Source organism: Pogona vitticeps, chromosome 4 (genome assembly GCF_051106095.1).
Source record: "Pogona vitticeps strain Pit_001003342236 chromosome 4, PviZW2.1, whole genome shotgun sequence".
Taxonomy (NCBI): Eukaryota; Metazoa; Chordata; class Lepidosauria; order Squamata; family Agamidae; genus Pogona; species Pogona vitticeps.
Genome location: NC_135786.1, coordinates 178,809,461 through 178,836,051, shown reverse-complemented (window position 1 = coordinate 178,836,051; position 26,591 = coordinate 178,809,461). Strand labels below are relative to the sequence as shown.

General features: G+C 39.8%; 1 protein-coding gene and 1 long non-coding RNA gene across 6 annotated transcripts in view; both read left to right on the top strand.

The window, feature by feature from the left end:
- LDLRAD4 (low density lipoprotein receptor class A domain containing 4) overlaps positions 1–26,591 on the top strand; it is a 348,064-nt gene that overhangs the window by 105,669 nt on the left and 215,804 nt on the right. For 3 of the 5 annotated variants that reach the window (XM_020791751.3, XM_072998772.2, XM_078391504.1), the window contains one exon: positions 23,496–24,004. The exons of the other annotated variants lie outside the window; for them this stretch is intronic. In XM_020791751.3, coding sequence (XP_020647410.3) covers positions 23,965–24,004 — 40 coding nt within the window. In that variant the 5' untranslated portion in view covers positions 23,496–23,964. The remainder of the gene's footprint in view (positions 1–23,495; positions 24,005–26,591) is intronic. 5 annotated transcript variants of the gene reach the window in all.
- LOC144588547 (uncharacterized) overlaps positions 8,801–26,591 on the top strand; it is a 246,449-nt gene continuing 228,658 nt past the window's right edge. Inside the window, exon 1 of the long non-coding RNA XR_013544154.1 lies at positions 8,801–8,929. This is a non-coding gene — a long non-coding RNA (uncharacterized LOC144588547). The remainder of the gene's footprint in view (positions 8,930–26,591) is intronic.

Below are 26,591 nucleotides of genomic sequence, written 5' to 3'. Positions count from 1 at the left end.
TGACAGAAATAGCCACAGAAATAAAGCCCAGTGCTATCCGCTCGTAAGAAAAGTAGGCCTTGCCCTTTCCTTGAATGGTAACAAGGACTAACAAATTAGTATAACAGGAGAAATGGTTTTAAGTTTTAATTGTGTTGGCATTTATGTTATTTTGTCAGTGTTGTCTACTTTGAGTAGCATTTATTGGCAGAAAGATTTAATAAATAAATGAATGAATAAATGAATAATAAGAACAAAAATGTATTTTGTTTCCTCAGTGTGCTCATTCTCAAAACAAATGAACATTTGTTCTGGCCACATTTTCAGTCCATGTTCTCATTCCTTCTGGAATGAATACACAGTTCTATTTTGTAAAGCTAGTGATTTATGTCTGGTCTGTTACGTTCTGATCAGTAAACCAAGCAACAGGCGAGCTGCCCTTTTCTGGTGACACTGTTGCTTTCGTGCTTAAACTGTGCATCTTCTTTGCCTCAGTTCTACTTTTTTCCCCTGCAGCCTTTCCAGCCTCTTCCCAGGCTTTATCCTAATCCTTACTGTTGTTTGTACATATTCTTTAGTTAACAATGAGTAGCCTGTCACAGAGATGTACATCATTTTCCTAGATACAAAGCAATGGGGTTGAATGCCATGTACTTGCAAGAGAAATGCCACCCTTGGGAATGGATATTGTTGCAGGGGGAAAAGGCGGGGAGGGAGATACACAGCATGTCAGAAATAAGCAATTTTAAAGCACCAAGAAAGGAGCAAAATAGCCTTTGTCACTGCAGAAACTGTTTGATTTCTTTTTCTCCTGGGTGAAGGCACTTAGAATGTGACTTGAAGCACTATGTGGGCTTGTGCCGAATCCTTAAATTAAAAAAAAAGTGAGCTTCAAAGAAGTTCGCCATGTAGCATGGTGAAAACACGACTGGTTGCTGATGGAGAAAAAAACAAGTCTAAAGTCTTCCTGGACTTACAGAATTAGCTTCATAGTTCTTTGAATCTCAGACCTCTTTCTTTTCTGGAGAGTTCTGTCTTTTATCTAGATTTGCTTCTGCGGAGACATCTACTTATTGTATGTAGTAATTACTGTGGCCTGAACTTGAATGTTGTCGTTTTGAAGAGTTTGCCCTGCCCTTTTAATCTGATTACTCTTCCAGATGCTACTAAATTAAAAGAAATCTCCATGTTTGTCTAGCAGGGGCTGTCTTGTGCCAAAGAGTTTGTCTTCAGACATTATTAGAAGGCTCTTCTTCACCTGCTGCACTATTGTAGGAAAGTGATCCATAGCAAAATTATTATTTATTCTTCTGATCTTATTGGAGAAATGTACAGTTTTGCATATTCAAATTTCCCATCTCCCACCCTCCCTTATCCATACAGGGGGGAAAAACTTCTCATGCTGCAGCACTGGTTCCAAGAATAATGCAGCATAATTGGTGTGGGACACCTCAAGATAAAAGTAACATTAATGCAATTTACAGTATGGTCAATCATAAGATTTTCTATATTCACTATACTGTAGCAAAACTGTACTTATGAGTACAGTTTCTAGATAAAGGTTTTGCTGCTATTGTAAATGATGGCAAAAAGTGGTAAACATTTATGCTTGAAACATCTATATTTGTTCTTGTTCTGTATCTGAATAACTTGATTAAATAATAAAAAATTGGTGTGTATGGATATGTGTTTGCCTAGTTGTATATTCACGTGGCACAAAGAAACTGGTAAACGCATATCATGTGCCTCCATCTTTATCAATTTTCTTTTATATAATTCTAGGAAATTACTTTCCATTATAATCCCAGTGATAAGCCACATGTGTCTTTAAGAGGAGTTTGTGGGAAACTTTTAAAAAACTGATATGTTCTCATCCAAATCTATCCTAGTTATGTGTCCAAGTAGTTGAAAGCTAAGTAACAGAAAATTCTGGTTTATTTTGTCTTCTAAAATTAAAGAACAAATGTTCTAGACCTGAAATAACTGTGTGAGTTTTATGGGTTTTTTTTGGGGGGGGGAGGCAGAATATAAAGGTCATTGTAGGGAGGTGGCATAAGGACCATAATCCTAATATTCTTTTAAAAAATCTGCAAAGTTAAAGATACAGCTGATGCTTAGGCATAAGAGGCTTTCAAAGCAGAAACTGGAGTGAAATAACGTATTGTGCTATAAGCATACATGCTCTGTACAAGTAGCTGAAATGAAAACTGGTGAGAGTGTGTATTCACAGAGATATTTGGGTCCTGTTTGTAGCATGGAAGATTCAAATGCAGAACCTTTGCTAGCGCTATTTTTTTCCTTTCCCCTTTTGAAAACTTTACATTTTGTCATTGTTGTCATCTCCTTCACTGTCATTGTTCCTCCTTTGCCTCTGAGTTCCCAAAAAATAGTTGTTCGTATTTATTTTTGTAAAGCCTTCCTGCCTTTTGTGGAACTGGCATGCCTGTTTAAAAATTGAATTGCATGTGACAACAAAATCCCCCTCACCAGCTGGAATCCCAAGTGTTTATACTGCCTTGGTGAGGGGCACCAGACAAAGACTTGTCAGCATTGCCACAAGTTCATGACGGTTGCGATTAAAAACCAGCAATCTTGTCTCAAATTCCACCCGTTGGAGAAGTTGCTTCAGGCAGTTGATTTGCTTTCTCAAAAAGTGTCCTCGGTTCCAGCCGTGTCTGTTTATAAGTTGGGCACTCCATATCTTGGTCCATTTTTTTCTTGATATATTAATATTTAGGTTTGTTTCCCAAACTATTTTTGGTCCTATATGGCTACCATATTCTTCATTAACTATACTTTTATAAAATATTGGACTTAATCCTTTAAAAAAAATTGAAATCTTCTATACAAGTTTTCTAAAGCTGTAAGTACTTTAATAAGTCCTGATGTAGTATACCATTGATTTGCAAAATTTTCTTATCCAAATTAGTTGAAATCAATTACTTATTAATTGACTATTTTTTTCTTCTAACTGTCCAGTTGAAATTGGCTTTCCCCTTATCAATAGGTTTGTAATTTTGTAAATTCCAATTTCCTTCCAATGTTTAAATTTTGCATATTTGTATTGAAATTTAAATGTAGGATGTTCCAGAAAGGGACATAATGGAGATAGAAGGGGAGCAAGCGTTTTCATATACTGTATTTGTGCCATATTCAAATTACTTCACTAGTAATAAGGTTCTGTATTTGAACCTTGCTCTTTGGCAATTTTGATGTATAAATTTAACAGTTTGAGTAATTTGAAAAGCCTCATAATAGTTTATTGAGTGTTCAATGTTATCCAATTGTTACCTTCCTTTTTCTCTGTTGTTCTTCTCAAACTAAACATTTAAAACATTGTGAGAGACAATCCAGTCAACAGCCACATTTCTTCCACAGGAGCCAACTTAGCCAGTTTTAGTTTTAGCAAGTTAATGTTTTGAAATGTGTTTCATGCAGTTATTTCTTGTGTCACATTACAGTGGGGTCTTGACTTAAGAACGGCTTGAGTTAAGAACATTTTGACTTAAGAACCGCTCTCACAGGAAAATATTGACTTGACTTACATACTTAGATTTGAGTTAAGAACTGAAAAAAACACACATGGGAGGCAGGGAAAGTGCAAAATGTGAACTTTCAGTTAACGGCCAGTGAAAAGGGTGCCTGTCTGCTTCCTCACTCCTCCCAGCGTTTAGAGAGTGGATTGGGAGACAGTCTTCGGACTGCCTGGTACTGTACTGCCTGGACTGTATTTTCCCTGCCTTCCCTGAACCTTTCTTGACCTAAGAAAAAAAGAAACAAAATATCCCCCTCCAGTGGTCGAAGGTGGAATAGCAGCTTCCCATTAGTTTCTATGGACGGAAAAGAGCAGATACGGATCAAATGGTTTTCAATGCATTCCTATGGGAAATGCAGATTTGACCTGAGAACTTTTTGACTTGAGAACCACCTTCCAATACGGATTAAGTTCTGAAGTCAAGACCCCACTGTATCTCACATTTGTCTCACGTTTCTTTCTCTACTTTTCCTGTGATAGGTGCTTCTTTTGTGTGACACTATTTGGATACCAAAGAACATCTCCTAGATAGGGCTTAGTTTTTCTCCCTTTTGTGTCCTCTTATTTTGTTCCTTCTTTAGGCTCCACCTACTGCTATTTTAACTTTTGAATGCTTTCTCTTTCCTGAGGAGAGACAAACCTTATGGCTTCTGGGGCAAACTATGAAACTACCTTGTACTAAGCCAGACCTTTGGTCCAATTAAGCCAGTGTTGCTGACACTGAGGAGGAAGCTGAGACAGAACGTTAGCTCTGTTGGGAGCATTTTTTTCCTTGGGCAGAGGTATATTTTTCTAGGCAGACCTTTGCTCTCCCTGACCATGTGCAGCTGCCCCCAGACTATGGAACGCCATCCTGATGGAGATTCGTCTGGCGGCGATGTTGATGATGTTTTGGTGCCAGGTCAAAACCTTCCTGTTCCAGAAGGCTTTTAATTTAAATAATATCAATTGTTGGTCCTGATGGCAATATTTAGAGCAGGCTTGTCCAGCACGCGGCCCAAGGGCCGCATGCGGCCCAGGTCAGCTCGTAATGCAGCCCAGTGCAGTTTTTTAAGGGGGAGGGGTTTGGCTTTAAATGAGTGTGAGCTACAGTTCTAAGCCCTTTCCTTGAGGAGGAAGCTGAGACAGAAGTTAGCTCTGTTGGGAGCATTTTTTTTGGGGGGGGTATATTTTTCTAGGCTGAGCTTTACTCTCTCTGACTACATGGTCTAAGGGAGAGGTGGGTTGGCTTGAAATGAGTGTGGGCTATAGTTCTAAGCCCTTTCCCTGAGGAGGAAGCTGAGGCAGAAGGTGAGCTGTCTTGGGAGCACATCTTCTTTGGGGGGGAGGGGAGGTATATTTTTCTAGACAGACCTTTGCTCTCCCTGACCACATGGTTTGAGGGGGTGGAAGTTTGGCTTTAAATGAGTGTGAGCAGAAGCACTAAATGAAATTATCTGCTTCTATTTTTACTCTAATCTGGTAAATATGAAAGGCAAATAACATTGCATACACCTGGGGGTCATGAAAGTTTTAGTGGTCAAATCATACTTCCACACTCAGGGAGCAGGCTGGGTAGATAGGACTCTTCAGCCTTGGAAGGCAGCCCATCTAGGAGAAGGAAAACTCTGATTTCAAACTTCCACTGCCCTGTGGCTATATCCACTGATGGAAAAGGCTTCAGGGGTTAACCTCGAGGCAAAATCTGGATCGGGAGTCCTGGAGGCAGTTCGTGTCGTTCTGCCGACTCCTGCGACATCACTGGAACCAATTGTATTGGCTCTTGCCTTTCCATTGGACTATTTCAGCGATGTGGATAGGGGGAATTTGCTTCCTCTGTAACAGCCTATCCTCCATATTATTTTACCCAGGCTTTGTGCTCTGAGAGGACACTCCAGCTTTGCATACAGTGTCGAAACAACATGGAAAGGGATTGCCACTCTCGAATTGGCCTTCTCAGCCACACTAGACACTGTTCCAAGTCATCCATACAGAGCATGTTACCATAGTCTCTCGAGACTGGAGGATGCCTAACATGCTGACACTGAATGGCAGCAGCTCTCCTGTGTTTCAGTCCTCCCTAGAGAGGTTGAACTGGATACCTTCTGTATGCAGAGTGGGAATAAATTTGTATGACTGTATGAAGGGACCTGTTATTATGTCTTAACGATAATAGTATATTGCTTTGTCAAAACAGAACTGCAAAATAATATTGGATGGATATTGATACTATCTGTGTATTCTCCTGGAAAAATATTCTTGGAAACCTGTATAAAATATTTTCCCTCAGAAATGCTTCAATGTCTTAACACCCACGTGAGACATCGAATGACTGTCATTCACGTAATTAGTGAAAATAGCCCTCTCCCGCTGTATTTCAGTGAAAGAAAAATAGTTCCCATTATTGCATTTATGTTATAAGGTTAAAAGTGAAATAGAAATTGCTTAATGGCCCATTATGTTTTACTACAATACTACAACAAGAATGAGGCAGGCTAAAATATATTTACATGCTTTCACTGTTTGAAACAGGCAAAGAGCTAAGGCATTTGTAGCTGTAATAGCATTGCTTCATCTGACAGAGGTGATAGCTGTGATTACTTTCTATTTAATTGTATAATATCCAACAGCCCAAATCCAGTAAACCTTTCTTGAACAAAATTCATGCTAAAACTGCTAGTCTGACTTTAACTTTGTTGCTAGGATAAGCTTCATGTTGGTTAACCAAATAAAATGTTCCTAAATTAGGAGACAGTGCAGAGCAGTGATGTCTACCTTATGGAGTGCTGTGAAGGGCTGTTTGATTGTTTTAAAAAATCAATGTCAAAGTGGCAATTGTATGTTTTTATCCTTTTTGAAGCCACAAGATATGTTTGGAATATGTAATTGAGCAATCATTGCATCCACTCCGTAAAAAGAGCCATGTAGGATATTACAGTGGTGCCTCGCAGGACGATGTTAATTCGTTCCGCGAAAAACGTGGTCTTGTGAAAACATCGTCTTGCGAAATGCGGTTCCCCATAGGAATGCATTGAAATCTAATTAATGCGTTACAATGGGGAAAAAATTATTGTCTTGCAGGAAAAAATGTCTTGCGAAACCCGTTTTCCCATAGAAATGCATTGAGATCTAATTAATGCGTTCCTATGGGCAAAAAAAGTCAGAACAAAGTCAAATCAGAAAACTATAAATATCATAGAAAAATATTTGTCTTGCGAAAAAGTGTCTGTTAAAAAATCGTCTTGCAAGTCGCGGACCCAGCTGTCAAAAACATCGTCTTGCGAAAAAGCATCTCTTTAAAAAATCATCTTGCGAAGCATAGACTCAAACATTGTCTTGCAAAAAGCGTCCATAGGAAAAACCGTCTTGCGAAGCGCAACAGCGATTGCAAAAACTAATCGTCTTGCGGATTAATAGTCTCACGAGGCAATCGTCTTGCGAGGCACCACTGTATCTAAACTGGGCTGACATCTAAAACCAGGCTCATGCCAGTGCCCTTCCTCCATGCCAGATTCCTATTCTATTCCTATTCCTAGACAATCAGAATCAGTGACATATATCATGTGCAGAAAAGGAATTGGAGCAGATGCTAAAGTCAGTTATTTGTACTTTTATTTCAGTAGAATTCCTCTGGCATTTCAGATTTAGGGTTCTGCTAAGCATTACTTCCTGTCTAAACTAGGTGGCTCAATATGCACTTGAGACAACTAACATTTATGAGCAAAATGGCATCCAAATGTCATTTTAAAAGGCATGGGAAACATGCTTTCAAAAGGGGTCAGGAAGCTATTTTATATCTAGCTGTCTCAGACTTGTTTGACAACTAATACAGCAATTAAATTGTTTATCCATCATGACAGCATTAAATCCACTAAATAATAGTCCAAATGTACAATCTTGCAAAATATTAAACATGCAAGCTAGAAATCTAAAATAATGTGTACATGACTTATTTTGGTGTGCAGTAGTCAACAAGAAACCAAGGTAGTTGCATGTACAGTGGTGCCTCGCACAACGAGCGCCCCGTAGAGCGATGAATTCGCTCTACGGGGACGTTTTTCAATCGCTAATGCGATCGCAGAGCGACGGCCCCAATGGGCGAAAATCGCAGAGCGAAGGTCGGTAAGCGATTCGCTTACCGACCTTCACTTTGCGACCCGTCGATCAGCTGTTCCGCGGCTACAAAATGGCCACAGGAAGCCCCAAAATGGCCACGTGCAGTGTTTTCGCACCCTCGTTAAGCGAGGGGAGGGGGCGAAAATGGCTGCCGGCCATAGAGGAACATCGCTGTACGGTGAGTAAATCAGCCGATTGGAACGCATTAAACTAAGTTTAATGCATTCCAATGGCTTTTTTCTTTCCATACAGCGATGTTTCACACAGCGAGGCACCACTGTATATGAAAAAGCTGTTTAAATAGATCTTTAATTATTTATTTCATTTAGAAGCAGACAATTGCTAGGAACTGAGAGGTATACGTTGTAATCAATTACAGGTTTACTTTAACTCTAGAGATAACTTGGAATGTTCTGAAGAAGCAGCAGAAGGGATATAATTCTTCATTCTTTTAACATCTTAATATTGCTTGAATGAAGTAGTTAAAATCTCTTTCCATTCTTCTTCAGAACACCACACATAATCTCTAAAGTTGAGGCAAAACTCTGATTAATTATGATATACAGGTCTCAGTTACTTTTTAAAAATTAGTCCATTTTTGACTGTTTAGCAACATTTAACTCATCAAATTTGGGTCGGTGAACAACAAACATATATTTTAAAGTTTTCCCTACTCTTATTTATTGAACATAGTATTCAGGAAATATATCACAGATGCTAAGGTATGATTACACAAATGAAGAAGGTGAAACAGGTTCACATGCTGTCACATTGGCATGAGACTTGATTTAGTATAGGGTACAGTGGGGTCTCTACTTAAGAACGTCTCTACTTAAGAACAATCCAACTTAAGAACAGCTCCATTTGCTAAATTTTGCTTCTACTTGAGAACAGAAATCCAAGATAAGAACAGGAAAAAAACCTTTCCTGCTCTTTTTTTAACCTTAGGTCATCTTAGGTTAAAAAAAATTCTCCCCCTAGTGGTAGAGTACGTATTAACCAGCTTTGTATTAGTTCCTATGGGAACTAATGCTTCAATGTACGAACGCACCTCTACATAACAAAAAAACAGCCAGAACGGATTAATTGGTTTTCAGTCCATTCCTATGGGAAATTTTGTTTCAACTTAAGAACACCATTCCAAAACGGATTAAGTTCTTAAGTAGAGGTTCCACTGTAGTTTCTATGGACGGAAAAGAGCAGATACGGATTAAATGGTTTTCAATGCATTCCTATGGGAAATGCAGATTCAACATAAGAACTTTTCAACTTGAGAACCACTTTCCAATACGGATTAAGTTCTTAAGTAGAGACCCCACTGTAGATCAAATGAGTTCCCTGGTGCCCTGGGATTCATCACCACTCCCATTCCGTATAGTGAAAAAGAGAACCTTTTTGGAAAAAATATAGCTCAGAAAGTTCATTTGTGCCCCCTAGGATATGCAAGGAGAAATGTTGTTTAAAATATTTTTTTAATTATTTATTGGCCACTAGAGTGTGTGATGGTGCTTTTCCAGTTTTTTAAAATAATATTTATATAAGAACTTATTGGGGATGGGAAAAATTGCCATCCACCACAGTTTAGCAAATGTGTAGTCTCTAGATCTTTGGATATCACCCACCCCAATGTAACATAATAATGATTTGTTGCATTTAAATACCACTTTTTCTCTAATAAGCTCAAGGTAGAATACATGGCTTGGTCTCCTCAACCCTGAGAAGCAGATCAGATGCTAAAGAAATTTGATCAGCCTGTGAGTTTAATGGCCAAGTAGGGATTTTAACTCACGAGTCATAGCCCAACATTCTAACTATTGTAGCACAATCTGCATATTGAGCCTGTGTGATGAATGTATGCTGAGGTTAGCTCTCATGGGCAGAGTAGGTTCCTTCTGTCAGAAGATAATTAAAATGGCCAGCAGATCAAGAACACAGATCTAACTTCTTTACAGAAGGCAGTGTAATGCATGCCAAAATTTGAATAGTACAATAGGACCTCTTATCCATGGGATCAGTATCCACTGATTCACTTATCCATTTAAAATATTTTTTTAAATCCAAAAATACCTATTTTGCATGTATTACCGGAACCGGCCACTAGAGGGAGCCAGAGGCCATGCTCTGAATACTTGTTAGTGAACACTATATAGCAGCAGTCGCCATCTTTTTGGGGCCGTGGACCGGCTGAGTCTCTAAGGAAGGCAGAGCACACCTCCCCGTGCTCTCGGGTGCATGTGTGAAGCAGTGGTGGGAGCATGCGTGTGCCTGCCAGCACCGGTGTGAGTGCTCCCCCACCCCTTCATGGATGTGCAGGAGCACCTGCACGCCCACGTCTGGCGGGCGCCCGGTTGCATGCGTGAAGGGGTGTGGGAGTGTTCATGCCGGTGCTGGAATGCATGCACATGCACAAGCAGCTCTGGGGAGGGGAGTACGTGCGGGGTGGCGGGAGGTCTGTCTCCGCAGCCTGGTCCGGCTCAGGCCATGGACCGGCACTGGGTCGCGGACCTGGGGTTGCAGTATCCATAGGAGGGCGGATATGGTGCCCTGCAGTATTTTGTTGAAGAAGAAAATAGAGCCTGTTTCAAATGTTTTGTTACATAAAGAAGCTTCCAATATAAGAATTATATCTCTTGAAGCAATTCTAAGGAAACACCTTCCTCTGTGTTGAAGAAATTAGACCATACACTCTACCCTGCAAGAATGAGGCTGTTTCACGAGTCCTTAAAACTGTCCTATGGTTTTGTGATATTTGAAATAGGTTTTGAGAACAGAGCTTTTAAAAATAGAAGGTAGAAATCTTCACATTTAACTGTCTCTGGAGAGGGGAATTGATTAGAACCCATCATGTGTAGCTAAATGGTGCTAGAGTTTAGAACTGTCCCATCTTACTCTAGTTTTAGTAGACGCTTTAATTACATGTTCATTCAGTTAAAGTTGTCAGGTGTCACCTGTTTAATTTATTCATAGTAACACTTTCCTTTTCATTTTATTATCCCAGTGCAGTAGGCAATCACCCCGTAAAGGAACTCTAAAATCTAGAGGTAGGAAGGTTGGGTTTTTTGGAGTACAACTTTCAGAATCATCAGTCAAAATACCTTACTGTGGTAAAAATACTTTACTGGGATAAGAAGAGTGGTTTTAAAAATAACAAATAATATCAATGTTCTAGAAAAACAACAGAAATAGCCATGCACTTCAAAATCACAGCTAAGTAATTGGCTGTAAGTATGTTGTTGTTACGTGTTGTCAAGTAGAAACTGACTTATGGTAACCCTAATAGCGCTTTAAAGGTAAATGAGATATTTAAGGAATGGTTTTACCAGTTTCATCCTCTTAGTGAGTTTCTATGGCTGAACAGGGATTCAAATCTTGCTCTCCAGAGTCCTAGTAACACTGTGTGTGTAGTGCATATGCATATTACATATTATATATGCACTGAATCCTGATCCAGTGGTCTCATATCTCATTCCTGAATAAAATGTAAGAGTCATCTGGCTTCAGGAATCTTGCTGTGCCCTGTTTGCCTCTCTTTAAAACAGCAACTGCACAAGGTAAATATACGCTCAATTTTTTTCCAACATGGAACTCAATACACGTAAATTTGGCAGCATACTTTCCAAATGCTACACACTTACACGTGTGTTCACTTTTTTTAAGGATTTGTAAGAGGTCCTGAGAAAAGGCTTCATGACTAATCAGTTACAGTGGTGCCTCGCCTAACGAGCGCACCGTTTAACGATGGATCCGCATAGCAACACCTTTTTTGCAATCGCTAATGCGATCAGATTGAGATGTTTTAATAGGCAAAACATCGCATTGCGATGATCGGTAAGCGTTTTTTTAGGAACAGCTGATCGGCAGTTCCAAAATGGCCACCCACAGCATTTTCGCGCCCTGCCCTCGCTTACTGGGTGGTGAAAATGGCAGCCGGATGGAGGATTCCCCGCATAGCAGTGAGTTTTTCCCCAATAGGAATGCATTAAACGGAGTTTAATGCGTTCCTATGGGTCCCCCCCGCATAGCGACGAATCCGGATAGCGACGTTTTGACGTGTAAAGCCCTAAACGGCTTTGGCCCTGGATACCTGAAGGACTGCCTCCTTCCGTATGAACCTACCCGGCAGTTAAGATCTAATCTGGGAGCCTTCCTGAAATGAGGTAAGGGATGACTTGTAGACAGAAGGCCTTTTCGGCAGCTGCTCCTGGACTAAGGAACGCCATCCTGATGGAGATTCGTCTGGCGCCGATGTTGATGACGTTTTGATGCCAGGTCAAAACCTTCCTGTTCCAGAAGGCTTTTAATTTAAATAATATCAACTGTTGGTCCTGATGGCAATACTGTATTTAGAGCATTGTATTTTTAATTGTTTTAATTGTTTTTATCTTTTTATTGAATTCAAATTGTTGTAAGCCACCCAGGAACCTTTGGGTACTGTGGGCGGCGTATAAGTTAAATAAACTAACCCAAGTTGTGCACTGTTGTCCATTTGTAGAACAAAGCAAATAATCATATGGGCAAAACGCTGTCCAAATTCTTGCAGTTAGAAACGCAAAAGCCTCCAGTGGCAGTGGAGAAAGGTCTTGTTTGGAAGGAAAAAGTATGGGCTGACTTGCATTGATCTTTTGGTTGTGTGATCATTGAAAAATACTTCAAATTTCCCATTCAAATTCCAGAGCAAATTGTAAATGCATGCTTATTCTCACATTTTAATAAGAAATCACCTCCTCTGGAAAAAGATAGCTGGTTTGGGATGTGGAAGGCCACAAAACCAATTTTGAGCACATCTTTATTGCTCACCTGAGACATCTTAACAATAATCATTTGATAATACATTATATGGGACTGGTAAGGGTATTTTATGTTGAAATGTGCATGACATAAATAGTATCAGTGTGAAGTAAAATTAAGTATAGGTGGGAGAGAAGTAAATGTTCTGCCATGTTTATGAAATAGTAGATCCTCCATGCAAGTACACTGTGAAACAAAGCAGATTTCAGAAACAATTCTAGCTAAAATATAATTTGGTAATTATCTAGAAAATTGTATCATATTTTATTAATTCATTAGTCTGTTTAGTTTTCATGTTGATGATGGTTTATTTTTTAAATGACTGTAACATCTTTCAGCTGTAAATATCTCAGTAGTGTTTAGTACATTTTTGTGGTTTGACTTACACACTTCAGTCAAAATGGAAGGAGTACATGGTTTGCCAGAGAATTCTGATAGAAACTGGGCATTTACACTTGTTCTAGACAAGCTTTCTTTCTTCACTATTATTCACTGAAGGGTCAGGGTAGAGGAGAATTATCTATTGAAGCACTTTCCTGGTTAATTTTCTTAACTATTAATTTTTTAACAAGATTTTGTTTTCTTTGTGATTGAATAAAGTACAGTAATTTAGAGGCAGAGGTCAACAAGCGATTAAGGGGCTCTTGATCATACAGGAAGTGTTTTTTGGTGGAGGTGGAGAGATGGATTTGGGCCTAGTTGTTGGAGAAAATCTCAGTAGAAGTCCTGCTGTACTTTGTGGAGCATCATACCTAAACGTGTGCAGTTGGGAGATTAGAAATATAGAGATTGAACGTGTCTGGTGTAGCATTTATTTCTGCAATTGTTGACTAGGCACGACAATGGCTGAATTCATTTTTTCATTTTCCTTCAATACAAGCGGCTTGTACGTATCAATCTTATTTTGCAGATTGTCAATACTGAGTTCTTTTTTTAAAAAAGCATTATCTGTCTCAGTTTTGTAAACGTTGGTGCCAGGAACACCCTGTAACTGATAGTGTCTGCAATTCTTTAGACTTTGTTTGCTTGTCTGGATAATGTTCTGTTTGCTCTTCTTTATTTAGCACCCAGACGGAAGATGTTGACTGCTGGGACAGAGTAAATAAATCAAATTAATTCCTGGAGCATAGTTTGATTTGCTGGCACAAACTGACTCTCACTTTGCCTGGTAACACCCTTCAAAGGCCTAGGAGTCCTTTTTCAACATTATTTTTATTCTTGAACGGGCAACTGATTACAACAGATGCTCTTATGCAGCCCTAGTCCACTGAACCTTCCAAGAAGATGTGAATTTTTATAGTGTTTCCTCAAGGCATGTGGAACCTTATTCTGCTTGTTAAACTGTTCTGAAAGAAGCTATCTTGTACCAAGTTCAGTGGTCTGTCCAGCTTAATATCCTAAAGGGTCACCAGAAGTCAGAATCAACTTGATGGCACGCATTATTATTATTATATTAAACATGTGACTGATTTTTCTTCAAGGCCAATAGACTTTTTTGGGTACTTTTTGTTAACTATATCAGTTCCTGACCTATCCAGTAGAATAAAATTGACTTTATCGCGACACGAATAGTGGCAGATCTGTTTTTAGATAATTTGGGTTTACAGTGAGGAATGTCATGGTCTGCTTGTGACGGCAGGCTGGGTCTGTGTGTGATCAAGGCTCAGAATCTTCTCAAATAAATGAAGGGCGTGCCTTTACTACTTAAGTGCATGGCTAAATGAGCTGTTTTAGCAGGAGTCTTTGTGAATCCAGAAGGTGCAGGTGGCCATGTAAAGCTCCTCCTGGATTCACAAAGACATGGATGTTGCATAGAGGAGGGATAGATTAAGGAACAACTGAAGCACAGCAATTGCAGGTGCTCCAGAACCTTCACACTGCTTGCCACTCAAAGGGGCGACGCCACCTAGTTAACAGAATAGTGCATCTGTCAAGGTTCGGCATCCTTCTTGCTATTTTCAGCTTCTTCACACTTCCCAGTGCTGATGTGGTTATCTGCAAATTCCTCTGGAAGAACTTTTTTCTTTTCTCTTTTCTAAAAGCTTCTTTTTTATGTAACCAGCCACAACATACAGCACACGTACAATTTCAGTTAGGAGATTAGTAATGAGGAGGGAATTTTAGGGTTTGAATTATTACAGATATCACTGTAATATTTTAATAACAATGTAAGTGTAATATTGCTTTCTTGCTTCGTTCTCTTTGCATTTCTGATCTGCTCCGTTTGCTTTCTGTGCTTTTGCAATGGTTCCTGCATGCTTCCCTTGCAAATCAGAAAAGTTTTCGCAAGGGTCTGTGCTGGCTTGGTTTAAAATGTGTTGGTGTAAAATGTGTGGGTTTAGCATGTGTTTTAGACTCCAAACTCTCTCCCTTCCCCATTGTCTTCTCTCTCTCTGTCTCCCTCCTTTCCTGCCCCTTTTTTTAACCTAAGCTATTTTAGGTTAAAAATTAACCGGTTTTGCGTTAGTTTCTATGGGAACTAATGCTTTGATTTACAAACTGTTCCTTGACATAAGAACAAAAACCAGCCGGAACGAATTACAGTGGTGCCCCGCTTAACAATGTTAATTCGTTCCAACGAAATCGCTGTAGAGTGAAAACATCGTAAAGCGAAAATAAAAAACCCATTGAAATGCATTAAAACCCGGTTAATGCATTCCAGTGGGCTAAAAACTCACCGCCCAGTGAAGATCCTCCATGCGGCGGCCATTTTCAGTGCCTGTCTAGTGAGGAATCCATCCTAGAAAACAGCGGGGGGCCATTTTCTTCAGCCGTTGGCCATTTTGGAATCCGAAGATCAGCTGTTCGCTGATTGTCCTAATGTGAAAAATCGGTTCCTGAAGGAGGGAACCGCTCATCGTACAGCGGATTTTGCCCATAGGAAGCATCGTTTTGCTATCGCTTTTGCAATCGCAAAAAAGCATCGTTAAGCGGATTTGTCATTATAAGGGGCAATTGTAAAGCAAGGCACAACTGTAATCAGATTTCAGTGCATTCCTATGGGAAATGCTGATTTGACTTACAAATGTTTTGACTTATGAACACCATTCCAGAACGGATTAAGTTCATAAGTCAAGGCACCACTGTGATTTTTGTGTTTGTGTCCGCATCTGTGCTTCCATAGACCAGAGAAATGTTGCTTGGTCTAATTTGGCTAATCCCAACTGTGTGTTCACACGTCTTTATTGTGTTTTTTTTTCTTTAAGATCGACAAAATACACATCTATCTTTTACCTAGCTCATCCACTCCTCACAGCATTTCCTTCCTTTGCTTGGTAACCTGATATCTATAACTACAACTATAGTACTTATACACCAAACAGGTCATTTATGCTTCCAACAAATGGGACAAACACATACCAGAACAGTAAAGAGGGAAGGATATAAGCAGGAGGAACATGGAAGAAGAGGGAGGGTATAAATAGGAGGAACATGAAAGTTGAAAAAAATATGACATTTGTCTAGCAATTTTCATAATCTCATGTCTGTGTAGGTCAACCACTCAAGGAAAGTGGCCCTGATATTTTGATATATCTTTCTGCACCTCCTTTCTATTGTGTACTGTTTTTCTTCTTTGGCCAGACTTCAATTAAGTCTTCTGTTTGGCATTCAATATATAGTGAGGTAGGGACTTATTGTTCTGTAAACTGACATGTTTAGACACAAAGTCTGCTGTTGGGATCTAGTGGTCCATTTCACTGGCAGGTATTTTAGCAGTAGATTTTATGCTGAGAAATAACAGGGCTGATTCAGAGACAAACTTAATGTGTACATTTGTTTCTGTATGTATGTATGTATGTATGTATGTATGTATGTATGTATGTATGTATGTATGTATGTATGTATGTATGTATGTATGTATGTATGTATGACATTTAATACATTTTACCCCACTTTTCCACTAGAAGATAGTGTTCAAGCTGGCTTGTTAAATGAATTAAAACTAGATATACCCATATTTTGCTAAAAATTAATAAAATCATATACCGGTAAACCTCCCCACTATGATGATGATGATGTGCCTTTAAGTCAGATCTGAGCTATGATGCCCTTTTTAGGGTTTTCTAGGTAGAGAGTACTCAGAAGGTGGCTCTTCTGCTCCCTCCGGGTAACTGAGGAATTTCAGCTTGGGCGGTTGCCGTGGGCATGTGGGGGTAGATGACTTGCCTGGAGGCAGAACTCGAGCTTGTTGGCTCAGCTGGGAGGTAGCTTTAGGACAATCTCTCCTGAGATGATCACCGCCACACAAATATAGGAGGACCCGAAGTAGCTGGCTTTCTGGCATCACTTGGAGGAACACGCTTAACCTCTTGGGAAACCCGATTGACTGCCTTTTAAAATTCTCCTGACTTTTTTGCGGCTTCTGACGCATGCCCTGGCTTGGCTTTTTGCCTATCATCTCTGCGAAAAGCCCACAGTTTGTCAGCCACTAAGGCCATCTGCTGAAGATCTGGCAAGTGCTCTTCCAGCAGGGTAATTTTAATCTCGGGGGGTGGGGGTGGGTCTAGAGTTAGAAACTGTTCACACAGCACCAGTTGCGATATCTGTTCTGCAGTCTGTGCTTTGGCATTTTGCAAATATTGGGTCCATTGACTTTGCAGCCTATCAGCCACCATGGAAACACTCTCCTTGTACTGTTTTTTAATACTCCTAAACTGCTGACTCAGGCTCTCAGGCGTAAAACCAAAGTGGCGGTAAACCAAGTCCTTAAATTCTGGCCAAGTTCGTTCATCCTCACCTCGCATTGCCAAAACTTTAGCTAATTGTCCAGAAACTCGGGAACGGACCGGTTTAACTTATAACCTCTCAGGACCACCTATGTCTTTGCAGACTTGCTCAAAGTTTGTTAAAAAATCTAAGACATCTCCATCATCAGATGGCAAATGTTTCCCATCATACTTGGCAACAAGACTCCCTTTCCTTCCTCTTTTCCTCAGCCTTTCTCTCTGCTTGCCCTCTTAGGAAAGCTACCTCTAGTTCTCCTTGTCTCTCCCTCCTGATTTGGGTGATAATCAGCTCTCTCTGGACAGACAAGAAATCAGCCATCAACAAAGTCAGCTTGTCTGTCTGATTCATGGTACGATGCCTCAGAGCTGGGCTTCCCCCAGCAGCACCATCCTCTCCAGTCTTGTCTTGGAGAATAGGCATTCTCTGTGTTTTACTTGGATTGTCGTCTTCCTCATCCTCCTTGTCCTCTGGCAAGTCACCCGAGGCTGTTTGAGCTCTCACAGCATCTTGAGTGGTTCGCTCCAGGCAGTGCCTCGTTCTGTCCGTCATGTCAAATGGTTCCACATCGCCAAGCATTGGTTCGAGGAGGGACACCCCAGTTATCTTGGGTCGGGCACCTCCAATTGCGCCTAAGGACTCATCCAAAGTAACACATTGAAGTTCTTTGTTCAAAAATAAGTCCATTCCTTCAGGTAATGGAAGGTTAGACATGGACGAGCTTCTCCTAATTGCCATTCTACTTTAGAAAAATAACAATTTAGGGAAAAGCCACTTTATTCTATATTTCTTTGAATATGCAAAACTGATTCCAACAGAATGGCCTCTCAACAGCTCAGATCGTATGTCTCTCACGTTGCCACCATGTGGTGCCCAAGCCTCCCTAAGGAACACTTAGCACTCAGTCAGAGAGTTCGACAGGCCACTTACCCTACCACCACTGACATGGTATTCTCCCTCAGACAGTTGCAGGAGAAATGCAGCGAACAACAACCACTCTTTGTGGCCTTCATAGATCTCACAAAGGTCTTTGACTTGGTTAGCAGGGAGGGCTTTTTAAAAATAGTTCCCAAGATTCGATGTCCACTTTGACTCCTTAACATCATCAGGTCCTTTCATGAGGGAATGAAGGGCACTGTAGTTTTTGATGGCTCAGCATCAGATCCCTTTGACATCCGAAGCAGAGTGAAACAGGGCTGTGTACTCGCGCCAACCTTATTTGGGATCTTTTTTGCTGTCATGCTGAAGCACGCCTTTGGAACTGCAACAGAAGGTGTCTATCTCCGGACTACATCAGATGGAAAGTTCTTTAATCTCTCTAGATTGAGAACAAAGACCAAAGTCCAACTGAAATGCATACGGGACTTCCTGTTCGCCGATCATGCAGCCATTGTTGCCCACTCTGCTGAAGACCTCCAACAACTCATGAATTGTTTTAGCAAGGCCTGCCAAGACTTTGGACTAACAATCAGCCTGAAAAAAACACAAGTGATGGGCCAGGGCGTGGACTCACCTCCCTCTATTACCATCTCCACGCAAGAATTGGAGGTTGTTCATGAATTTGTGTACCTTCGCTCAACAATCTCTGACACTCTCTCCCTAGATGTTGAGCTGGATAAACCCATTGGCAAAGCAGATCCCATGTTCTCAAGATGCACAAAGAGAGTATGGCTCAATAAGAAGCTGACGGTATACACCAAGATCCAGGTCTATAGAGCCTGTGTCCTGAGCACACTCTTGTACTGCAGCGAGTCCTGGACCCTCTGTGCATGGCAGGAGAGGAAGCTGAACACCTTCCATATGCGTTGTCTCCGACGGATTTTTGGTATCACCTGGTAGGACAAAGTTCCAAATAGAGTAGTCCTAGATCGAGCTGGCATTTTTAGCATGCATACATTACTGAAACAGCGATGTCTATGTTGGCTTGGGCATGTCATGAGAATGGCTGATGGTCGGATTCCAAAATATATCCTGTATGGAGAATTAGTGCAGGGAAATCGGCCCAGAGGGAGACCACAGCTGAGATACAAGGATATCTGCAAGCAGGATCTGAAGGCCTTGGAAATGGACCTCAACAGATGGGAAACCCTGACATCTGAGTGTTCAGCCTGGAGGCAGGCATTGCATCACGGCCTCTCCCAATTTGACGAGATCCTTGTCCAACAGGCTGAGGCAAAGAGGCAGTCACGAAAGCAGCAGAATCAGGGCGCTAGATGGGGTACAGATTGTACGTGTCTTCAGTGTGGAAGGGATCGTCACTCTTGAGTTGGCCTTCTCAGCCACACTAGATGCTGTTCCAAGTCCTCCATAGAGAGCACGATACCATAGTCTCTCGAGACTGAGGGATGCCCAATCTAAAACAAAATCTAAAAATGTATGGCTGTGAAGACTGAACAGTAAATAAAACTGACAGGAAAACAATTGATTAAGGTGAAATATAGTGTTGGAGACAGCTTTATGGGTACCCTTGACTGCTGGGAAGACAAGTGAATCCTACAAATCTGAACTCTCTGGAGGCAAAAATGATGAAATGGAGACTGTTGTACTTTGGGAATATCATGAGAAGGCAAGATTCTGTGGAAAAGACAGTAATGCTGAGAGAGGTTGAAGGCAGCTGGAAAAGAGGAAGACCAAATATGAGATGGATTGATTCCCTAAAAGCTTGAGGGAATTACAATTACAATAGCTGAACAGGGCTGTTGAGAGCAGTCATTCATAGGGTCACCATAAATGGGAGGTGACTTGACAACACAACAACAAAAACATCTGCATGCTGCACCAGAACAGAAACAAATTGAAGCAGAGAGTTCAGGAGTAAATAAATAAGCAAGGGTCATATGACTGAATGGGCTAAGATTTTGTCTGGCACTGTGAATGTTTGATGATGGCTTGATTCTTCACATGAAAAATTTAGAACTCAGGCAGAGTTGACCTCAAACTGACTGAACCTTATGTGCTTTTTTAGCTGCATTCTTCATGGCTTGACTAGCCGCCTGCCTCTAGATGCCCTCTTCTTACAGTATCCTGATTAGGCTTGAGACAGAGTGACTGTTTGCCTTTTCCTGTGATCAGCATAGGGCAAATGTTTGCTTGTTCCTTCTTACGTTGACTGATTACTCAAGAGATTAGTATGACACTGCTCTATTTCGAGTATATTTTTCTTTGAGTGTTTGTGCTTTGCAAATAGTGGATTGTTGTTTTTTTAAATAAAAAATTATCAAATATCCCTTGTCACTTCTTTTCTTCCACCTGCCATGAGTCTGGGATGAGTGCTTATTTTGGTTTTTTTGTGCCATTTTGTTTGTCATCATTGAGCCAGAACAGAGTGAAATAGCTTGTTTCCCCTGTTTTCAGAATGTTGCTGCATCAGAAGACATTACATACAGTATCTGTTCTCAAAAGGAAAATATGATTCCTTAAAGCAGCTAGTAGTAGAGACATGACTCTCACTCTCCTTTTAAAACCTGAAGCAAGGATAGTCTATTTCCATGGGAGAAGTAGCTTCTGCTTCTATTTCTTTGGAGAGGGCTGAGGGTAGGTATTTAAAAAAAGATTTTTTCTGGGTGTTGCTGGCTATTAGTTATTCATCTGTTATAAGTTAAATTGATCCCAGGTTTTTGATTCCTCAAATGTTTAATTTCAAGCTTCTTTGGCAGTGCTTTTGCAAATCATTCTACAGGGCAGTATTTGTGGTGGCATGTACAGTTAGAAAATGTGACATCTTTATAATAATACAGTAGTAACTAGCCAAAGAAGATGTGTGGACTGTGCATGTATAATTGGCAACTAATTTGTATTTACAGAGCAAAGCATTATTCAGCAAAGTTCTTTTACATATACCACAGACCAACCCAAATATCCTTTTACAAAGATCTATTCTCTAACTCTGTTGTTTAGCCAGACCTAACAGAAAGGCCTGTCATTTATAAAAGAAACTACCAGTAGGCAGAGATGCCCAAGAGTTTTATGTAACTTATGAAAGCATGCTCAAACTACTCTGATGCAGAGTTTGTACAAGGTACTTTATTAGAGTACAGTTCTCATAATTGCTCAGTGTAGATGGTCATGGTTTTTCCTTTAAAAATGACTTGTCCAAGTTTTACATTATTTCAGACAGAAAGCACAATGTTCTTTCCCCATCCTTGACAGTTGTTCTCTTTAAATAAATAAATAAATAAATAAATAAATAAATAAATAAATAAATAAATAAATAAATAAATAAATATTAAAACAGATCACCTTGTTGGTGTCCAAAATGGAATAAGAACTGCTGGATAGCTCAGTGTTTTAGGCACCTGGCTGTGGAGCCAGAGGTTGTGAGTTCGATTCTCCACTGGGCCTCCCTGACAGGCGCTGGACTCGGCGATCCATAGGGTCCCTTCCAGCTCTGCAGTTCTAATATGACGGTGATGAAGAAGTGAGATACAGCGTTATTGACACTATCATTTAATGTTTGAGAACTGTGAAAATCAGTTGGAGCCTAAAGAAAAGAAACAACCACCACCATATTCATAGTCCTGCATTGCTATGTTTTTTTCTTTCCAACAAATGCTTTGACACGTGTAATATTAAAAATCAAGGTAGATGTATAAATAAAATTCATAGTGTGATAATTATACATATCCTAACAGCATACCATTGTGCTTATGGAAGATCTGTGTATGCTTACTTGGAAACTAAAATGTACATATATTTAAATTTTGATGCTCCGAGTCATCTCTGCGTCTAGGGTTTCTGTCAAAATATTCAAAAGAGGCTGAGGGGCCTCTAGATGTTTTAGGAAGGATGTCACCGCTTCTAGTAACAGTGATAAAACCCTGATAATTTCAGGTTTAAAACCCTGATAATTTTGATACCTTCTGTTAGTTTCATGAGCAATGAAAAGGACACAGTCCTTTAATGCAATATTAGTTAATATTTGTGACTCACTGTCTACATAATCCAACGGCAGGGTTGGTTATTGACCACTCAAAAATTACAACCAAAAATGCCAACCCCATACAGAAAGAAAGTTCTAAAAATCATGCCCAAATGTGCACACCATGCTCCTTGGCCTTCAAAATGGGTGCTGCAGACTGGGGTCAGAAGTATAGCTTATCCTTAGAATGCCATAAAAGCAGCACCTTTAAGGGCATTCTACTAAAAAACGACAGCTCCCATTAGTTGCTGCCATTTGAATTGTGACCCATAGTTCCCTGCTTGCTCTAAAATCTCCTACAATGTTGGTATATTCTGGGCATTTTGAAATAGCTGCTGGATGCTTTCTCCTCCATAATGGCTGCTGCAGTTTAACATCTGAAGCACTGTGTGAAAATACAGTAGCTGTTAGCTGGCAGTTGTGGAAAGGTGTTTCAGTACAACCAGAAGAAACTTTTATTGCCTACCCCTGTAATTCTCTAGCTTAATGAAGTGCCCCAATATCATTAAGCGACATATGGAGTGAGAAAGTGAGGAGGGCTTACTGTAGCCTTGTGTGATGTTTTTGTTTTTGTATGCTTAGGCAAAGAGTTGTTATTGTATATATATTATATATGACATTATTTAATGCAATAACTATTAATAAAAGAAGCCACTGGCAATGGTGCGGCTAAAAATATTGTAAATAAATAAATAAATAAACAAACAAATAAATAAATAAATAAATAAATAAATAAATAAATAAATAAATAAATAAATAAATAATATAACTGTGATTTTAAAGGTAATTATTTTTGATTAAACAAAGTGAAGTATCTTGTATTGTTATAATGTATTGGCTTTATTTCGCTTTATTTAGTTTATACAAGACATACTAAAAGAAATAGAATTGTGCTAGTTAATATTCTTACTGAAAATGAATTTAAAGTAACTTGAGGTTTAAGATAATGAGTCCTCAGCTATATATACTTTTTGTGTGATTTTCCCTCTGTAGGTAAATGTTGGAAGCATACAGAGTCATGTTTAGCTTCTTGTTTCATAACAGAATTTTATAAAATGATAATGATTGGACCTGATAGGATGATAATTATACATTAGACTTGAGGGCCTTGAGTGTTTTACTTTTCCCTTTTAACTGCAATTGTGTTATTGTAGTGCTGCCCTCATCTTTACTAAATAAGGCTTTTGAAATGTAAATCATATCATGTTCAGAGATGCATATTGACATCTTAACTGCTGTCTCTTTTTGCATTTCAAAGGGTTGTGTGGTCATACTTTGCATCTCAGCAAAATTGCATATTTTCTTTCTAAAGATCTTCTTTAATATGCACTGTCAATCCCTACTAAATGGGGTTGTGTGTGTACATGCACACACACATGGTCTTATTCCCTCACAGTGCTGTGAATTTTGTTGCAAGTCATCAGGAAACATATTTTTCCTTTTTTAATTTCTCAGCTTGCCTGAGAGGAAGGTGAAACCCAAAGAGAACAAAGACGATATGGGAAGACTACATGTGGCTGAATCGCAAGGACAATGAACGCACCAATAAGCAGCAACACTGAATGATGTTCTCTGAGTGGAGGATCGGAAATAAATTTTGAAAGACAGTGAAAACACACAAAAGACATTAAAAACAAAGTGGGATGACTGCTTTCCTTTACACGGGCACTATGGCTAAAATTCTTTGGCTGGATGGTTGAGACACCGGACACACATCTGTCATTTAAATTTGAAGCATCCCCTTTTTACTCAGCGCTCAGAAGACTTGGATAGAGGTGGGAACTGGAAGAGGCTGAATGCTGGATTGAGGAAAGAAATGGACATTAACAAGCAAACATGGAAGTAACCTAAGAATTGAACAATAGAAATTACCTCTTCAAAGGACAGGCTAGAGCTAAAGTTACAAGTTTACTGGGAGAGCAGTATGCAGGAAGCTGGTTTTCAGGCCACAAATGCGTTCACAGGTAAGGATTTTGCTTTGGTTATCAGGTACTTCTTTCAGTCTGATCTGTGCATGAAACATGGTAAAAGGCAAGACATTACATCTGGATTTTTAAAACATTACTTGGAAAATTTGCCTTCCAGAAAGGGTTATGAAGTCTTAAGTAATCAGCTAAAATGTCAGGGAATTCCTATGTTTTCCTGGTTCAGTGAGGAGACAAATTGCAGGGTAAGCAAAAGAAGGAACTTTGAATTCATAATGTGAAATGCTTCAATGCCTGGGTGTCTGTTTCTTGTCCACTCCCTACAGGTGCCAGGGCTTATCGTCTCAGGCTGAAATGTTTGTATATGTGTTACACACATAAGTGTTTACAAGATAGTGCGGAAAATGTACTTGGCTGTCTCGCTGCCTCTTGCATGAGTGCATACACATTATTTCCCTACTGCTATACAAGGAACTGCCTCCTATGACATCACAAGGGTGTGACCCTTTGTGTCATGTTTGAAAACGCAAGGAGTGTGAAGCTGCGGACCTGATAATGCTCTTTCTCAGTCCCAAATTCTGGAATATTTGTTCAGATTGCCTGGAGTCTTAAGTTTCGGAGGCTGCAATCTGTATGTTTATACTGTAGCAATCTTGTTAACACGAATGTGCCTGCTGCTGCTTTATAGACATTGCCTCCCAAAGCTTCTGCAGCCTTTGTTTTTTTGGACCAGCCAGAGAAGCTTGGGAAACTCTGTGCAATCGTATGTGGTGACACTGTAGATGCAAGTTAGAGGTCACTTGGGAAAACATGGTGGTTATATAGTGTAACATGCAGTCTCAGGGAAAATTGTTTATCTGTGGGTGAATTTGGCAGATGGTTTTAACTTCTTTAGATGTGCTGCTGTTTTTTAAATCAGTGAGGGAGAGTTGATATGGTTTTCTTCTGTGTTTGTGTGGTTCAGGATTTTTGGAAAAGTACAGTAAAAAAAACAAATAGCATTCAGGGTTACATTATATCTCCCCCCCCCCCCCCCCCCCGGGCTTGGTCTGGTGAAATTCTAGTAAACACTACTTAGCCTTTCAACAAAAACTCCAGATGCATTGCTCTGACAAACTAAGAACAAATGTGAACTGGTTTTAAAATTCTGCTAGAATCTGTTATTAAAAGGAGGATTCCAAACAATAGGGATTTTAATCTGTTCAACAGGCCCATAGCAACATGAATAAGTATTACGGTATGTTTTCAATCTGCTTTCATAAAAACTTGATAGCATTTTACAGAAACTTTTTGAAATATTCAACAGTCTTATACATTCTTGTAAAAGTTCTGCTCCTCTCCCTCAGTCTTAATTTATGGGTTTGGTGTGTATTGTTTCAAAAAATGTTATGCTGCATATCCAGCTCAAGAACAACTCTTGGCAGACTAACCTATCTCACTTTTTTTTATCACAAAACCTCTCTGGTAGATAGTGAGAATACTATAGATGTAATATATCTTGAGTTCAGCAAAGCTTTAGATGAAGTGCCACATAATGTTCTGATTAGCATATTAACTAGGCTCAGCCTGGATAGAACAATTATCAGGTGGATACACAGTTCATACTCAAATCATACTCAATCATACTCAAATAGTGCTTCTTCTCAAACTAGGATGTGGTAACAAGTGGGGGGTATCCATAAGGCTCAGTCCTCAACCTAGTGCTTGTCAACATTTTTATTAATAACTTGGATGAGGGGTTCAAGGAATGCTTATGGAATTTGCAGATGTCACAAAATTGAGTGGAATAGCTAATGCCTGGAAGACAGAAATGAAATTCAAAAAATATCTTGATAGGCTAAAGCAAATGGACTGAAAATAATGGAATAGAATGTAGGAAAACTTAAGTGCAAAGTTCTACACATGAGAAAAACAAACCAAATACACATGATGGGAGATACTTGGCTCAGTAATGCTATGAGTGAGAAGGATCTTGGAATTCTTTTAGGTCAAAAGCTGAATATGATCCAGTAGTCTGATGCAGCTGTAAGGAAGGCCAATACTATTTAAGGCTGCATTTAAAAAAGTAGTCTCCAAACCCTGTAAAGTACTGATTATGCTTTGTTTTTTGAAAGAGTAGAAAGTGTTTATTTATCAACTATAAGTCATTAAAATACGTTAAAATAAAATAATAAGCAGCAGGTGAGATAGTTAATTAAAAAAGAAAATACAATAAGGCGTAAGCAGGAATCAAAAAGACAAATGTACAGGGAACAAGCGAGCTCGAATGTTGATTGCAGCCAAGGCAAAGTTTGCCACGTTTAAGGTGGTATTGGCGTTAATGTCAGCCAGGAGCCAACAGACCTGGGCGAGATTAGGTCTGTCTTGGATGGAAGTCAGAGAACTTGCCAAAAACCTTGATCTAGGGGAGTGGTAATATGGACATCTCAAAAGGTAGTGAGTGATGTCTTCGACTTCTCCAAGGTGGCAAGGACAAATCCTTAGGTGATAGGGCAGATTCTCGTGTCTGCCCTCTAACACTCTTGAAGGCATACATTGAAAACGTAGAGCGGTAAAGGCCTTGCGAAGGGCAAATGTAGTTATCCAGGTCAAATAGTTTTCCATGACAAAAGTTGACTTATAGAGT